This window comes from Astyanax mexicanus, chromosome 4, assembly GCF_023375975.1.
Source record: "Astyanax mexicanus isolate ESR-SI-001 chromosome 4, AstMex3_surface, whole genome shotgun sequence".
NCBI classification, from domain to species: domain Eukaryota; kingdom Metazoa; phylum Chordata; class Actinopteri; order Characiformes; family Acestrorhamphidae; genus Astyanax; species Astyanax mexicanus.
The window spans coordinates 37,263,457-37,282,512 of NC_064411.1; the positions used below are offsets into that span (position 1 = coordinate 37,263,457).

General features: G+C 38.6%; 1 protein-coding gene across 1 annotated transcript in view; it reads left to right on the forward strand.

The window, feature by feature from the left end:
- The window catches only part of xkr4 (XK related 4), a 91,685-nt gene that overhangs the window by 58,648 nt on the left and 13,981 nt on the right, over window positions 1-19,056 (forward strand). The window contains exon 2 of the mRNA XM_007232101.4: window positions 10,790-10,989. Within this exon, the coding sequence (XP_007232163.2) occupies window positions 10,790-10,989 (200 nt within the window). The remainder of the gene's footprint in view (window positions 1-10,789; window positions 10,990-19,056) is intronic.

A 19,056-nucleotide genomic window follows, 5' to 3' on the forward strand; every position in this document is an offset into this window, starting at 1 on the left:
TGGTGTCATAACCCTGTTTTTAATCACAGTTTTTATGTATCTTGGCATGTGCTCCTCCACCAGTCTTACACACTGCTTTTGGAAAATTTAAACAGTTCAGCTTGGTTTGATGGCTTGTGATCATCCATCTTACTCTTCACTACTATTCAAGAGGTTTTCAGTTTGGTAAAATAAAAGAAACTCACGATGTGTTATCTCAGTAAACACCTGTATAAGTGATGAGGTGATGTCTTGTGAGTAAGACTAAACACTGCTTATTATGATAATTGAACCACATGAGCTATCGAGGCCTGATTTAGAATTGTTTTTTGGACAGCGACACACACTTCCTGATTCGGGCTTTGCATTCCACCATACTGGATTTAAAATTAAACAACTAAGATGCTGTTAAAGTTTTATCTACAAATCCTTCTCATTTTAGGGGTTCAAGCAAGGAGTGTCTGATTGCTAGAACCCATGGACATTACCAAAAACATGGGTTCCTCATTTATGATGCTTTGCCAGGTCTTTACTGCAGCTGCCTTTAGTTGTTGCTGGTTTGTGGGTCTTTCTGCCTTTATTTTTGTCTTAAATGAGTGAAATGCAGCTCAGTTGGGTTGAGATCTAGTGATTGACTTGGCCACTGCAGAATTGTCCACTTCTTTACCTTACCTTACCACACCTTTACCTTTTGCAGTATGTTTTGGGTCATTTTCAATGTGTGCTGTGAAGCTGATTCGCACCTTATTGTGAAACCTATATATGTGCACTCATAAAGTATTTTCTTTATGGTAGAAGAAAGGTTTTGTTTCACTATTGAAAGGATTTTGTGATTCTCCACCACTGTTCTCTTCTGTGGACGTCCTGGAATTTTTGAGTTCCCAGGTTCACCGCCGCGCTCTTTTTTTACCAGAATGTACCAAATTGTTAATTTGGCAATTCCTAACATTTCCGCCATTACTCTGATGGATTCTTCTTTTTGTCAGGCTAATAATAGGCTGGGTTCACAGCAACAGCTTCCAAATGCAATTGCCAAACCTGAAAGCAGCCTCAGACCTTTTGCCTGTTTAACTGATGATGGATTAACAATGGAAATAGCCCATACAGTCCATAAAACAGCTTTTGAGATCATTTGATGATCATTTGATGATGAGATCATCGTACTACTTTTGAGCCCCTAAAATGAAAAGGCTTCATAGAAAAAAATAGATACTAAACGCTTCATTTGACATTTTTGTTTAACCTTTTTTTGAATTAGACATGGAAGTATACACTTCAATTGCAATTGTGATCTCTATTGTTTCATTTCGAATGGAGTGTGGTGGCATGCAGAGCCCAGATCATGAAGATTATATCACTGTCCAAGTATTTCTGGGCCGAACTCTATATATGTTGTTTTTATATAGGTGACATAAATCCCTGAAGCTGGTTTCTAGGAGGAATATGTGTGTGTGTGTGTGTGTGTGTGTGTCTTGCCTGTTTATCCCCGTGGTTTTCTTTTCCCTTGTCTCCCTGTGATCAGCTACATGTCACTGGTCCCTTTAGACATCCATTAAAGCATGAAACACGCTAATGAGCCTGCCCGGGTTACAGCGCCTGCATTTGATGCTCCGCTGCTCGCATGGATTCTCCGTTTATGCATGTGGCTGCACTGCTCTCCACGCCACTGCGTGCTGCACATCTGTTCCACAGCCCTGCGTGCAGCATCAGCTGCAGAGCTAATCCTGTCACCTGAAGAGGATGCACGTTAGCATCTGGCTAATCCAGTCCTCACCAGGGAAACGTAGGGGAGGGGAGCGTAATATTAGATTTTGTGTGTGTGAGAAATCTTTTATTTTGTTTGTTTGACTTGTTTGTGACTAATAGATCTTTGTGTCATTCTGTAGTTTGGAATTGTGCCCATGTTTTAGGGAATTCTGGGGCTGAGCAGTTTTATTCTTTTCTCCGTTCTTGAGAAACGGAGCTGTGGTAAAAACCTGTGTCCTCCAAACCTTCAGGGTGGGATTTTTTTCAGTAAAACTCACTGAATTCTCTAAAATGTAATGTTATAACTGGTTTGGAGGTAAACCCCACACAGTTAAAAAAAAATAAAAAAATAAAATACTGGCAGAAGCTTGGCTGACAAGAGCTGCCAGTGCTCAGCATGTTCCCTTAATATGTAATGATACATCCTAATCATATTATGAGTTACTAGAGAAAATATAACCCTTAATAACTTAATAACTTAATAACTGTAGTATTCAGGACATTGTGTCCATATTTAGCTGAGGGAAAGCCTAAGCTGTCCACAGTATTGTGGTAAAATATCATAGTAAAAACAATATTTTTTGAGAATCTAAATGTATGGAACATAACAACATTGGTCACTATAAACAATGAGCACTACATTTAGGTCAAATGCCAAGTTTTGCTAAAATTTGCACTTTGTTGTGCAGATTGTCATAACAGGCTAGACACATGCAAAACAAGAAATGTTTAAAAAGTTAAAATATAAAGTGATCATGCCGGACAAATTTGATTTTTTTTAAATATAAAAAATGGTCAAAAGAATAAAACAAATACGTACGTAATGTACATAGGACCAAAAGAGAAAGTCTTCTGATATATCCTGATAAGTAGTTTGGCATTGTGTCCATATTAGGGATTTTGTATATTTTCTTAATGTAAAAAGAATAAATGGCATAATTGAAATATGGTGCTGTGGTAATAAAACATTTCTTCCTTCTGATTGGCATTTTTCTTGAAAAAAAAACACTGATTCTCTGAATGAAGAAACACATAAGGAATCATGTAGTAACTTAAAAGTGTTAAACGCACCAAAATACTCTGTAAAGCATTTAGATGTTTTTATCTGGGGAGCTGTTAACTTGTGGTTTTTGAGGCTGGTATCTCTGATGAACTTACCCTGTTCAACAGAGGTAACTCTTGGTCTTCCTTTCCTGGGGTTGTACTAATGAGTGCCAGTTTCATCATAACATTTTTCATGGTCTTTTTGACTGCACTTGATGATACTTTTAAAGTTCTTGAAATTTTCAGATTGACTGTAATTCATGTTTTACTAATTTAAGTTCTTGCCATAATATGGATTAGAACATTACTCAAATAGGGCTATTTACTGTGTACTAACTCTACCTTTTTTACAACTTTATAACTGATGCTCTCAAACACATTAAAAATACAAGAAATTCAAGTAGTAAACTCTAGAGAAGTGAAAGCTGAACATTCCAGGTGATTCTACCTCATAAAGCTGACTGAGAAAATCCAGCCAAGATGTGCAGAACTACAGAGAATCTGGGCTGTTCATTGATGCAGGATCTTTTTACCAGACCTTTAGAGCTGCTTCCTCCGAGGCAGGGAAAACGTCAGGTAGCGCTTCACTGACCCAGCAGGTAGGAGGCTTCTGTGCCAGGGCCTGTGTGTTAGGACTTTTGTGTGTGTGTGTGTGTGTGTGTGTGTGTGTGTAGCCTGCTGGAAAGTGGCACAGTGCTGTGCCTGTACCTGTAGGCATCTGGTCCTACTACTGCAAGTCTGCCAAAAAAGTGACCTGTTCCTGGGCCATCCTCCAGGGCTGCTGAGCACCACAGTTTACCCCTATGTCCCTGATAGGCTTGCAGCCAAGGTAGACACACACACACACACACACACACACACACACAAACACACTTTCATATACATACACTACATTAAAGGTCTTATATCAGATATTTTCTTAAGCAGGGAGTTGGCTTTCAACACAACACCAGTTCTTTTTCTTCTTCTATTGTTTAACTGCTGATGCTTTAAATTCCTGTGATTGGTCGAAAAGTTTGAAGCAAGTGTTTCTATACTGCAAACAAACTAAATCATGGTTTAGTAGATCTAGGTCAAGACCACTTCTTTTGGTTGAACAAAATTTTGGATGTTTGTTTCAGATTTTCATCCTTGGCACATTTCGCATATTCTTTTTTGGTGCAGACCAAACAAAAAAGCAACAGCCCCAACTAACAATTTTTGGTTAGCAGAACATTTTTTTAATGTTACACTTAACGCTCTTAGAACGTTCTAAGAGCGTTAAGTGTAACATTAAAAAAATGTCCTGCTAACCAAAGAGAAAAAAAAGAGAAATATATATATTGTGAACAAAGGGGAGGAAAACAAAAAAATATAGCACATTCCTCAGTGGACTCATACATACTCATACTAAAAATGAAAAGTGATGTTGTTGCAACTTTACTAAAATGTAAAGTTGCAACAACATCACTTTTCATTTTTAGTTTTGGGAATGTTACTTAAGCAAGCAGCAGCCAATCGCACACAGTGTATTCTCAACCGGAAACAACTGCATCAGGCACTCCGGCATGGACACTGAATAGAATTCCAAGCCATAACTGGGTATACAGTCATAGACACAATCCCACACATGCATACTTACACCCACACACAACCACACCAGTGCAGCTTTGAGTATCCAATTTACCTAATTTCCATGTGTTTGGACTGTATGAGTCCACTGAGGAATGTGCTATATTTTTTAGTTTTCCTCCCCTTTGTTCACAATATATCGTCGCTGTCCAATGAACAACACTTATCTCCAAAACAGCAACTTTACAGGAGAGAGAAAAAAACTTGTAAACTTTCAATAGAAGTCAATGTAAAAAGAGTTTATTTCAGGTCATTTTGAAGAGTTTCTATTGGTCTGTTCATCAAGAAATTTTGGCAAAGTGTAAAGGACAGTTTGTCTGTTCAGATTATGTAGAAAACTAAAAATCTACAAAAATGGAGATAAGTGTTTTTCATTGGACAGCGACGATATATATTTCTCTTTTTTTACAATATATTTATTTTTTCAGTTTATAATTTTTAGTTTTAATTATTTTAGTTTCGCTTTACTAATAATGTCACTCGATTTTTGCACCATTTCAGGTTATTCACATACATGGCAATAATAAAGTTCTAAAGTTCCAAAACTTTGACCAGTAGTGTATATATATATATATAAAATACATTTATATACAGTACCAGTCAAAAGTTTGGATGCACCAATTCTCATTCAATATGTTTCAATGTTTTCTTTCTTTTTATGATTTTTTTAAAACCTTTGAATCTTTTCTAAACTACACATCCTAATATATTCACGGAACATCCTCAAGCCATTTTCAATGTAACGTTCCAATTCAAACGTGTCAGGACTAAACAAATTCACTGCAAACAAGGCAAAATGAAATATTCAACTGACTGCAGTCTAAACCGCAGCATTTGTAAACTCTAAAGCCTAAACCAAATGTATCTAGCTCAGCGTAGGGAACCCTGCGTGTCACAAGCACATCTCGTCACACGTTTCTTGTTGCTGTAAAACCTCTCATTTGCATTAAGGCGGCGCTCTAGATGTGTCAAGCTGGATGTTCATGCTTCTGAAACCATGACCTATTTTTTATTATTTCAAATAAAAGTTGCAGCCCTGCAGGAGCAGCACATGTCAAAGCCGAGTGTTTACTCCTTAAGTTCTTAAAGCAGTCTGAGTGTTTGTGTGTGTTTGATGGCATACAGATTGTTCTGTGCTAAGAGAAACGGTGAACTGTTTCTCTGGTCTGTAAGTACCTAATAAATCTACTTAGCTCAAGCTTTAGCCATAGTTCTTCAGATCCATCTCACCAGAATGAAGATTCTGGTCCTACATAACACACAGTAGACTCACACCATTTGTCAGAACTGTGTAGACACCTGCTTAGCCAGTGTGTCTTCTGAAATCAGGGGTATTAATAGGGTGTTTGTTCCCACCTTTGCTGGAGGAACAGCCTCTACTTTTCTGGGAAAGATTTACAGTAGACGTTGGGACTTTCCTGCCAACTTTGCAGCCACAAGAACATCAGTGAGATCAGGTACTGATGTAGGATTGATTAGTTCTAACAGAAGACCTAGGAGGCAAGCATACAGGCAGGAAAAAAACCTTTTAATTAAAGCAAAATATTATATCTGAGGAAAAAGTCTCTGATTTGAAGTAAAATATTTCTGACATAGGCCTCATCATTAAATCAAGTCTGGTCCAGTTTGGAAGCATCTGAAAGCATCAAATCAAGTGTGTAAGTAGATGTCTTCTTAAGACAGATAGAAGCTCCTGATTGGTTAAGGTAAAAGTGACATAATATTAGAGTCTCCTAGTAGAACTTTTCCTGGATCTTGTCCTGGATTTCTGCCATCTCAACGGTATTGAGGGGATGGAGCTTCATCACTCTATTGAAATTCACTTGTACTGAGTACAAAATTACTTCTCTTGAGTTGGGGGTAGATTAAGGATAATATTCTGGCAAGGACTCTCAGGTACAGAACACCAACTAACCAATAAATGTCTGTGTTTGCTGAGTCAGAGTGTTCTGGCCTTTAGAGGAACTCATAAGCCATAAACAACTCCAAATAAAAAAAGGTTTGGACAGAATGAGAAACGCAAATACAACAAAATCCAGTGTTTCTTGCATTTATTTTTATTTTCATTGCTTGCAGACAGCAAGGACGCAATGTGTTTTATGTGTTTTATTGGGTCAGTCTAATTTCAAAACTACAAAACCTTCCAATAAAGACTGGTATATAATGAATAAATCTTCAGTTGGAACCAGAGTTAGAGTTCAGAGTGTTTTTTTAAAGTGTTGTGAGAATGTGAGAACCTGTATGAATGTCACTATTTATTTGACAAATATTTAGCAAGGCTCAATTTGATAATGTCCTTGAGTTTACCCATTTTGCGTTGTGTTATTTATCACCAATTTTTATTAAAAATGAATGACTTTCAGTGACCGTGGTACATATTCACAAACTGCACACTAAATAGAACAGCACGTTGAATATCCATCATTGTTTTCAGTTAGCTACTCTGTTTCTTGTGCTGTATAAAGGGATGTACAATGCTTTCATTCTTGTTGGATGAGCTATGTTTTTTGTTTTTTTATTCCGTCATTTTAAATTTCTTTTAGTTTTACAATATGTGTATTTTTTTTGTTTCATTATTAAATTATTATTATATTTTTCCCCTGGCAGTTTACTGTTAACTTGTACTATTTAATTTGACTCGATTTTCTACCGTTTTAGGTTATTCATTGGACCTGAATCAGTTGGGGCGTGTTCTAAAACCTTTGATCGGTAGTGTGCATATATACAAAATGTATAGTAAATATAATACCAGTAGTTCAATATAGTACCAGTCAACCGTTTGGACACACCTCTTTTCATTTAATGTGTTTTCTTTCTTTTTAGGATTTTTTTACACTGTAAATTTAATTTCAAAGCATTAAAGCTATACAGGAACACATGTAGAATGTTTTTTTTTATTTTAAAGTTTTCTCAGCGTCTTGAAGGAGTTTCTGGAAGTGCTGAACAATAGTTGCTACTTTTTCTTCACACTGTGAAGCTCCAGCCCATCCCAAATCACCTCAAATCTCAGTTGATAAGGTTTAGATCAGGGGATTGTGGAGGACAAACACTTTTTTAAATTTTTACCACATAATTCCATATATCTTACTTGTTTAATTCACTTTTTTTGATGTTTTTAATATTATACATCTACAATGTAGAAGTAGAAAACACACTACATAAATAATAAACAAAAAACGTAAGGAAAAAAATGAAGATGCGTCCAAATGTTTGACTGGTATTTTCATACACCTCTATTATTCAGGTACCTCATTTCTATAAACTGATTTTGCAGAAGTCCAGCACAGCATTTCATAAAGGCAATTTCTTGCATTGTGCTAAATCATGTGTTTGTCTGCAGCGTACTCTACTGCTAAGCTCTTTCTGTCCTCCAGAACAAGCTGGATTCATTAACCTTTCAGATCACACCACACACACACACACACGCAAGTTCCTACACACGCACACTATGGCCCGTTGCCATAGCAGTACAGACAGAATTGTTCCGCAAGACCCTTTGAAACTTTCCACCGGCTCGGAACCAGCCGCCGCAGTTTGTTTGTTTGCCTTTGTGGTTTACCGATGATGTTAAAAAAAGCGTAATTTCAAAGGCTTTAATCGCTCCGCAGTGAGAGCCTTTTAGCTGTTGCTGGAGTTCACAAGTTTAAGAAAAGTGCTGCTACCAAAACGGCTTTAAAACGTTCAGGAGGAACACTTTTAAGACTGCTGATTGGCCCTCCGCCCGGAGTTTCCGTTTTCCCCACCCGTCTGGGCGACTGCGTGCAGTAGAGTACGGCCTCATCGGAATTCCATTCAGCTCTCCAGGAGCAAAAGGTGCGCATTAAATATGGAGAGGCATTCTTTAGGTTTTTTAGTAAGGAGGACTAAAATGGCAAATATAAATGTAGATAATTAGCTTGAAAATAGCTAGCAGCTTCTGTGGAGAAAAATGCTCCACTTCTTTTAAAAGTGAATTAAGTGCTGTGTGTGCCTAAGGGGATAGGACAGACCACTGGAAAAAAAGATTAGTTACTTAATTGCAGCTGGAGAGAGCTTTATGTGGAAAATTACTAGTCCAAAGCATTCAGAACATTTAGCTACAGTTTTTTTTTTCCAATTGCATCGTATTTCCAAACACTTAATACAATTCACAAAACTAAAATATATTATATTTCCTGCAAAATGAAGCACTGCAAACAAATCTACATATAGCATTATCAAAATCAAGTTTTTGCATTAAATAGCTTCAAACACAAAACAAGTCAGTGCAACATATGTGCAGCATATACAGCTCTGAAAAACTTAAAAGACCACATAATAATGATGGGTTTCTTTGATTATACCAAATTAAAAACCTCTGGAAAATATAATCAAGAGGAAGATGGATGATCACAAGCCATCAAACCAAGCTGAACTGCTTGAATGTTTGCAACAGGAGTAAAGGCATAAAGTTATCCAAAAGCAGTGTATAAGACTGGTGGAGGAGAACATGCCCAGATGCATGAAAACTGATAAAATGTTGATATTATTTTGATGTTTACATTTATATTTAAGGCATTTAGCTGATGCTCTTATCCAGAGTGAATCAATAAGAAGGTTGTTTCTACTATAGAGGTTGGTCAAAGTAGTGTTAGGAGTCTAGCCTAAGGACTCTCACTGGTGCAGCGCAGCATTCGGTCACCCAGGCCTGAATTTGAGCCTCAGTCTTTCACAGGATGTGGTGTTTAGCTCACTGGCGGGTAGTGGTGTTATCCACTGCGCCACATGAAAAAGTGACTTAAAAATCCTGTTCAGTGCACAGAACAAAATGTGTTTAAAGTTCAAAATGTATATAGAGTGTTCAAGACTTGAGAAGTGTCAGTGTGTTCATTTTAGTGTGTTAGCAACTGGAAAAGCCTGTAAATGTTTTCTAGCCTCTCTGCATAGGGACCCTCTAGTGGCCATTTTGCTAGTTCATAACATGCCATCAATCTAGCGATGATTCAGAGGGAGATTGAAAAGAGGGAAGAGAAGAAAAAGAACTCTGAGAACATTTTGAGCTGGAGTTCAGGCAGTTTCTGCTGGTTATAAGGAGCCAGAACCCCTCTCTGATAAGCAGAACCAGGAAGGAGAGATAACAGATTTAAAAAGAGGAGATGAGCAGTGGAGGGGTGTGAAGACTCGTCATAAACACATAAGCGAGGCAGAGATCATATTTATAGGGTGTTAATTTGGGAGGAGGAGGCTACAGGTATGTTCCTCTTCCCAAAACTTTGTTATTATTAACAACACTTAGGCTTCTAATGGGATGAAGATTAGCAATTGATCATACAATCGATAAAATCGCTCACTATCACATGGAGCAGTCAATGAAAGGTGTGTCCACCAGCTTTTACAAGCAAATATTGTGCAGATATGAACTAAACGTTTGATCAAATGAATAAATATTTTAACATTCTGTAAGTATTAACATCTCAAATAAGGCCATCTTTGAGTAAATGATGGAGTAATATCCTGAACATAACATCTGACGTGTGGCTTTCTCGTGGAGTGGCATATTTAGGTGAATAAAGATATAAATACATACAATGAAAACATTCCGTCATCTCCCATTCAAATAAATAGAAATAGGTGGGGTTCAATGTTGTACTGGAGCCAACCACCAGAGGGCACTTTTCATCTGCTGTCATCCTGTCCATACTTATATTCAGTTTATGGGCTACACAACTTAATCCTGGTTCAGGAAACTGTCACAGACCTGATGTAACATTTCATGCCACTAAAACTAGTATATGCCTATTTACACAGAATCTTTTTAACAAAAGCATTTTAGGGAAATGGTTCTGTAGGAATATTCAATAAAAAGTACCCAAATAAAAAAGTATTATTGCACTTTGGATTACATTACATTACATTACATTTGGCAGACACTTTTGTACAAAGTAATAGTAGTTAAAGATAAAACATCTTTAGATAGGACCTAAAGGAGGTCAAAGGGATAGAGGAGTAGAGAAGGGGAAGAAGGAAATGAGGTTAGAAGTAGTTAGTTTGGATAAGACAGGGATTGTCTTGCTGATTGTTGGTATACTTTACCTTTGGCGAAAATGGTGTAACCTCCATTTACTGAAAGGAAGAAATCTTCTGTAGGAAACCAAATTGTTTTTAATGTAATCTGAGAATGTGAAAACCTGTTTTCTAGTCACCACTGTATGTCGTTGTTTATTTGCCAAAAAGCTCAACTTGATCGTGTCCTTGATTTCCATCAGCACTCTCTGTGAGCTTTAATGTTTTTTTTTTGTGATATAAAAAAGCTTTAACAAGACTTTAGTTCTTGTTGGATGCTCTATGTTTTTTTATAAGATATTTGATAAAAAATAGGTGTTTAATAGATGAGCTATATCATCAAAATAGCTACCTTACTAAAAAAGAGGTTTCTCTGTTTTCTTCTCAGGTACTTTCACACCATCTACCTGGGCATCCGGAGCAGGCAGAGCGGGGAGAATGACCGCTGGAGGTTCTACTGGAGGATGGTGTATGAGTATGCCGATGTCAGCATGCTCCATTTGCTTGCCACGTTCCTGGAGAGCGCCCCCCAGCTGGTTCTTCAACTCTGCATCATCATACAGACGCATAAGCTACAGGCCGTACAAGGTAAGAATAATGTAGCCTGACAGAGTGACTACTTCTACAATGAATTGCCAAAAGTCACTGGATAGCTTTGCTCATGGTATGTTAATTGATCATGACGTGCATGTAATACCTCAGGGGATGAAGTTGGAACCCCCAACTCTGTACAAGCTGCTACCTAACAAATTTGTTCATTATATGTACAGAAGTATTGTTTCCTCCAAATTCAAATGTATTGAAAAAAGTTTATAATTAAAAGTAGAATAATTGTCTCTACTGTCCAGGAAAAGCTTTTTACTAGATCGTGGAACATTGCTGTGAGGTTCTGATTGTTTCGAGACACTCAAAACTATTGGAAGGAGCCAAAGGGGTGATTTCTGATGCAGCTGCATTCTTCATTATCTGGTCAAATGTAAATAGCTAGAAGAAGAAAACTCAAAACTCTTTAGGGCATTTGCTCACACTGGGCAATGAAATCCCATCATTTATTTTCACCTTATTCTCTCAGCTAACTTCTCTAACTCCAGTTTAAACACTGAACAGTGTCAGTGTCAAAAAAGTGTCAGACAATAACAGTATAGAAAGTGTTGTTCGATTGTGTATGTGTGTGTGTGTGTGTGTGTGTGTGTGTGTGTGTGTGTGTGTGCATTTTTTAAAACCCCACTAGTTCATGCCTAGTGTTGGACATAGTGCCAATAGGTTCATGTTTAAGGCTAGTTAGCTATCTTAGCTAAAGTTACTGTTCTAGACCTGTATAGCTCATATATTTTTAGCAGGCCATATTTCAAATTTATTTATAAATTTATATTAGAGCTTAAGTAACATGCACCTGGTGTTTATCCGCTCTCCCTGACAGCAGTCTATATACTAGAAGGGTAGTTTCTAATAAAGTGGCCGGTGAGTGGAAGTACATAAGGTAGCAGTTTCCAATAAAGTGGCCAGAGATTAGACATTCAAAGTAGAGGTTTCCAATAAAGTGGCTAGAGATTACACATTCAAGGAATGGGGGGCTCTGAGTGGTCCAGTGGCCTAAGTGCTGTCACTATGGTCACTATGATCAGGATCGCCGGTTCAAATCCTGTTCATGTAGCTTGCCATGCTCTGTCTGGGTGGGTATATGGCGCTCTCTCCCCACATCACTCCAAAGGGTGATGTCCGCAGCACAAGGCGTCTGTGAGTGGGTTGGGAAATTGGCCATTTGGGGAGAAAAAAAAATGGGAAAAAATTAAAAATAAAATGATATAAAAAAATAAAATGAGAGGGTTTCCAATAAAGTGACCAGAGATTAGACAAAGCCAGTGACTGGATGTACAAGGTAAGGGTTCCTACAGATGTGGACAGTAAATAGATGTACAAGGGTGTGGTTTCTAATAAAGTGGCCATTGAGTGAAAGTTTATAAGATAGCAGTTTCTAAAAAAAAATGACCAAAGTTTAGACATTTAAAGTAGGGGTTTCCAATAAAGTGACCAAAGTTTAGACATTCAAGATAGGGGTTTCCAATAAAGTGGCCAGAGATTAGACATCCAAGGTAGGGGTTTCCAATAAAGTGGCCAGAAGTTAGACATTCAAAGTACGGGTTTCCAATAAAGTGGCCAGAAGTTAGACATTCAAAGTACGGGTTTCGAATAAAGTAGTTACAGATTAGACATTCAAGGTTACGGGTTACCAATAAAGTGACCAGAGATTAGACATTCAAAGTAGGGGTTTCCAATAAAGTGACCAGAGATCAGACATCCAAGGTAGGGGTTTCCAATAAAGTGGCCAGAGCTGAGACATTCAAGGTAGGGGTTTCCAATAAAGTGGACAAAATTTAGACATTCAAAGTAGGGGTTTCCAATAAAGTAGCCAGAGATTAGACATCCAAGGTAGGGGGTTCCAATAAAGTGGCCAGAGCTTAGACATCCAAGGTAGTGGTTTCCAATAAAGTGGCCAGAGATTAGACATTCAAGGTAGGGGTTTCCAATTAAGTGGCCAAAAGTTAAAAATTCAAAGTAGGGTGTTCAATAAAGTGACCAGAGGTTAGACATTCAAGGTAGGGGTTTCCAATAAAGTGGCCAAAGTTTAGACATTCAAGGTAAGAGTTTTCCAATAAAGTGGCCAGAAATTAGACATCCAAGGTAGGGGATTCCAATGAAGTGGCCAGAAGTAAGAAATTCAAAGTAGTGGTTTCCAATAAGGTGACAAGCGATTAGACATCCAAGGTAGGGGTTTCCAATAAAGTGGCCAGAGATTAGACATTCCTGGTAGGGGTTTCCAACAAAGTGGCCAGAAGTTAGACATTCAAAGTACGGGTTTTGAATAAAGTAGCTAGAGATTAGACATTCAAGGTCTGAGTTTCCAATAAAGTGACCAGAGATTAGACCTTTAAAGTAGGGGTTTCCAATAAAGTGACCAGAGATTAGACATCCAAGGTAGGGGTTTCCAATAAAGTGGCCAGAGATGAGACATTCAAGGTAGGGGTTTCCAATAAAGTGGACAAAGTTTAGACATTCAAAGTAGGAGTTTTCCAATAAAGTGGCCAGAGATTAGACAGCCAAGGTAGGGGTTTCCAATAAAGTGGCCAGAGATTAGACATCCAAGGTAGGGGTTTCCAATAAAGTGACCAGAGATTAGACATTCCTAGTAGGGGTTTCCAATAAAGTGGCCAGACGTTACACATTCAAGCTACAGTTTCCAATAAATTGGTCTGATATTAGACATTTAAGGTAGTGGTTTCCAATTAATTGACCAGAGATTAGAAATTTCAAGGTAGGGGTTTCCAATAAAGTGACCGGAAGTTAGACTTTCAAAGTAGGGGTTTCCATTAAAGTTTAAGCATTCAAGATCAGTGAGTGGAAGTATAATGTTAGGGTTTCTAATAAAGTGGCCAGAGAATGGAAGTAAAAGGTAATTCGGGGTTCTAATAAAGTGGTTAGTGAGTGGAAGTACAAGGTAGGTGGTAGTTTCTAATAAAGTGGAAGTACAAGGTAAGGTTTCTGGTAAATTGGTCGCTAAGTGTATTTAATATCCTGCTAAGTTACTATTCAATAACAGGTTAAGACACTACTTCAATCTTCTCCAGCTGTAGTCTCTGGGGGTCACTTTACAGGGAAGTGGGCATTTCCCTTGTCGAATACACCTCATTAGCTCATTATCAAGCTATTCGTGAGTGGAATGTGTGTGTGAGAGCAAGCTAAACATTAAACTGTGCAATGCTGTGGTGCTCCAAACTGGCACTGTGGACAATTTTCCCTTTTTGAAAGTGTGAAAGTACACTGCGGCTGCAGCAGATATAGATTAGACTGAAAATGGCTGGAGAATTCTTTTAAGAACAGTCGATACAGTCTGATTCGATGCAAAGTTTTTAGCGAAGGGAGCTTTAGAGCGCGAGGGGAAAAAGCAGGCAGACAGACGAGGCCCTGCAGACTGCTGGTGTGTCTAAAAACTGCAGTAGCTATGGTAACTTCAGCAAGGATAGAGCGAAAGAGAAAGAGAGAGTGTGTGAGAATGAGAGAACAGATTCAGAGTGTAAAATGAACAGCAGACATTAGGCTAGATTTGCCCACAGTCATGCCATGAGTTGTTCAAATGTAAACCAATGAAGCCTTCATCTTAAGGCGATTCCCGGTCCTGGACAATGCAGCTTTTGCTGGAAGGCCTCAGTGCAGCTGGCTGCAGACACTGTACACTTAAAATAGAAGCTGAGCAAGACATATTACTACAGTATGAGCTGAAAATATTGGGCTTTTTGGGTAGAAATGCAAGTAATGTTAACCCAGCAAAAACACAGACACTTGTAATGTCCTAGAAGATAAAACATAGAAGTCTCTGTCACTGTTTGTGTTTGACACAAATGGATGAAATTTGGCTTTCAACACACATACACTATAGTAAACAAACACACACACAGCAGTGAGGGTTAAAAAACTTGTTTAAGGGTCCAACATGGCAACCATAGAGGTTATAAGGAGCAGTAAAGCCACTCCACTGAAGTACAGAGTTATACAGGAGTTTCAGTTTAGTTCTCCAACACAAAACTGGAGCAGTATTAGCATTAGCCACAAACCGTGCTAAGCGCTAGCTCTTTCGTTGCTCAGAGGTGCATATTATCAGCCTGTACCCTGCTGCTAATACCGGCTAGCACTGCTAGAGCAGCAATAGCATTAGCCACTAACTGCGCTAAGTCCTAGCTCACAATCCGTGTGGATTAACTTACAGTGCTCATTTGACTTTAAAAGAAAATGTTTGTTTTTTTAAGAAGTACAGTTTTGTTTACTCAGCTTAGCTTAATGTAACTTAGTTCACCACCACCACAGAGCAGCGACACCTGCTAAATTAGAGCGAAAACATATTGTGCCTTTTAATTCCAGTGATAAAAGTGATTAACAAACCAAAATAGTTTAGCTGACTCTTATCTGGGGTGTTAACTTGCGGTTTCTAAAGCCGGTAACTCTGATGAACTTATCTTGTGAAACAGGCTCTTGGATTTCCCTTCCTACGGTGGTCCTGATGAGAGCCAGTTTCATCAAAACGTGTGATGATCTTTGAGACTGCACTCAAAGATACTTTTAAAGTTAATCCGGTGTGCCTTATGTATGAAAATGGACCAGAAAATATGCATTCGTTGGTAGTGTGCCTTATAATTCTGTGCACCTTATAGTGGGAAAAATATGGCACTCATTTTGCTCAATATGAATGACCACTTTGACTACAATGTCCAAGCTGGTCAACTACCATGACTGGCTTGACCAAACTAACTTAGGTGTTAACCACTACAAACAGGCTAGTTTGTGTAGCCTAATCGCTAACCCAGCCAACCGGCTGGAAATCCATATATGAGGCCAACATGGAACCCAGGCACAAACTTACCCATAAAAGCTCCACATGGGGATGTAATCTGGGATTACAGACTACAGCCTTTAAAAACTTGTTAGCTAGAATTCTTACTAAACACACCACAGACCATCTGTGAGCACTCAGTGTTTTATAAGTGTGAAATCAACTTACCTCTTCTTTCAGGCTAGCTTGTTTTGAGTGACTTACACTTCTAACTGCTAGTGTCTCTCCTTCCTGTGAGCTGACTGAAGGAATTCATGAATAAAATAGAAATAACCTGATTTTGAGAGCTGGGTGATGGCAGAAGAAGGGGCTTCAGAAGCGCAGAATCAGGATGTGTTTTACTAAAATACAGTCTAGCTCACTTTACACGCTAAAGGTTTTTGATGTGTTTGATGGTCTTTGCGACTGCACTAGAAGGTAGTTTCAAAGTTTTTCAAAATATTTGGATTGACTAACCTTCATTTTTTTTAAATATTATTTTTTGTATTAGAACATCACTGTATACAAACCTCTTCACAAATTTACAACTGATGCTCTCAAACACATTAAGAGGCAAGAAATTCAAGTAATTAACTCTTAACGAGTTCAGCACAGCTGTTAACTGAGAGCCATTCAAGGGGACTCTACCTCATAAAGCTAACTAAGAAAATTCCAACACGTGTAAAGCTGTCACCTAAGCAAGAGGTTACTACTTTAAAAATATAAAATATAAACCATATGCCGGTTTGTTAATGTCGTTTTTGTTTACTAAATAATTCCATATGGCACTGTCTTCATTTTCTAAAATCTGACTGAACCCTGCTGACAGTCAGGGAGGTTCTGTGGTCTGGGTGTAATCAGGCGGGAACCGGTTCTGATATAAAACATTCTGTTCCCTTAGATGAACTATTAAAACAGGTGCTGAGACTACAGCAGGATCTAGAAGAGAGAGTCTCTGCTTTGTAGCTGGTGTGTGTGTGTGTGTGTGTGTGTGGTACAAGGAGTGCCAGCATGCCAGGGAGAGCTGCTCCCAGCTGTAGCCTTACTGTCATTCAACGTTGGCATCTCCTACAGCAAAAAAAGGAAGAGAGAGAAAGAAACCAGGAGAAAAAGAGAGGGAGATAGAGGGGGGATGGGGAAAGATGAAGAAAAAGAGATACAGCAAGATACAGAGCTAGAAATGAGAGATAAAGAAATACAGAAAAGAGAGTGAGATAAAGAGAGTGAGGTAAAGAAAGAAGCCAAGATACAATGGAATGGGATACAGAAACAGAGAAAAAAGCTAAGATACAAATAAATGAGATTCAGAAAAAGAGAATGAGATAAAGAGAGAAGCTAAGAAACAAAAAAGTGAAATACACAAATAAAATAAAAAAAATCCAGAGTGAGAGAGCGGGAGAAGAGAAAGCTTTAGACAGAGAGAGAGGTTGAAAAGTAAAAAAGTAAGAGAGACAAATAAAAAAGAGAGATAAAGGAGAAGACATTAAAAAAGGACAGAGAAAGAAAGAAAAAGAAAAAGATACAGAAATATAGAAAAGAAACTGAAAGAGAGAGAAACAGAAATATAGAAGAGAGACAGTAAAAATGAGAAGGAAAAGGAAGATAGAGAAAAAATACAGAGAAAAAGAAAGAAAGAGGAAAGAAATACACTGACATACCACATTTCATTGGTGACGAACTAATATGGTGTCCCATGACTTTTGCCATATCCCATAGACAATAATAATAGGGTATAGGGCCTCCTGCATTGAGTGTGAATGTGATTTTTGCCAGTCACTTGTCTTTTCGCATGGACAATTAAAGCCAGAATCCGCTGGACACAATCATTAACACCCACTGCACTGTCCATTGTGTGTGGTAATGCCTTCTATGACATATTACGGGTACACACCTACCACCTATCTCCCATTAACCAAAAGAGAAAGACCTAAGAACTAAAGAAAAGACAGAGAGATAGAAAGAACTAGAGAGAGAGAGACTTTCAAAACCCAAAATTCCAGGCTGTATATTCTAGATGTTCCTGTGGATCTTCTGAACTGTTTCATATCCCTCTTTGTCATTTTTTTTCAGTCGTGTTGTTGAGATGATTGAAAGAAGCTTGTTTTTGGTTTGCATTTTGCTCTTCTGCCATCAAAGAGCCAACGAACAAAGTCTGAGGAGTGCTCACGCTCGTGTTGGCTCCTTCGTCAGACATTGTCTTTTTTTGAAGTCAGTCTTGGAGCGCAGGCAGGGGGTAGGGGGGAGGGTGGTATGCACTCTCCAGGCGTACGTGTGAAGTGTATGTGGTGATGTCATTCCAGGATCAAACAAAAAAAGAAGCCCAGCATGGACATCAGAGGGTGATCAGGAGCTGCTGATGTCATCATTGAAGCTTTCATACAGCTACAGAAGCAGGCCCTGGCGTCTGGGGTTTGGGATTTCCTGCTCCAGTCTGCGAAAAAAGAAGGAGCTGTGGTGGAAAACTGTGAGGGAAGATAGTTCTGCGTGAAGAAGCTCTTCTCAGATACTGTGGACTATAAATGACTGGATGCAGCACTTACAGTTCTGTCAAGCAACCGAATCCGATGCATCCTGAGCCCAAACTCCGTGATTATAGTGCAGTGAAGTGCATCAGCGCTCCGCCTCCTGCTGCTGTTACTGCTGCTGCTTGTGCCACGGAGCCAGGTGTTTCACACTAAACCCTTTAAAGCAACACTGGGTAGCTTTTGTACCTTAAAATAGCAGCTTCAGATCACTGTGATGTTCCACTGACTTGTAACAGGGAGAGGAGGATATTTGTCTTTGATATTAAAGGCCTCTAAAGCAGGCAGAGACATAACGCGCTTAAACGTTGCATAAATATAAAGTAATTTATGTAAAACCATGTGATAGTACTGTGTCGCCTAGTTCCACATGCTTTTTTCACCTTCAGTGATGTTTCTGTAACTCTCAGCTTGTCCAGAAATGCATGTGAAAAGCGTGTCCTTTACTGGAAGCTCAAGGCGCAAATTACACTTCAAGACTATAGAGAGAGTCCAGTAGCAAGAAATTTTTAATTCTCATTGCGCATAAGGGGTTTAATTGTCCAAGGTGTGTTTGGTGTCCAAAAATTGATGCTAATATAGAGGATGTCGATAACGAGTATTTAGAAGTATGTAGAGCTTACTGTGAAGTGCTTAGGATAGAACAGAGTCCATCAAAAACTTTTTGACTTTGTATGTTGCGATGGCAACATTTAGGAGTTTGACGCCCACTGTTACATAACAGCAGGGAAAATCTATTACATTACCAACTGAAGTAGAGTTAACTACTTT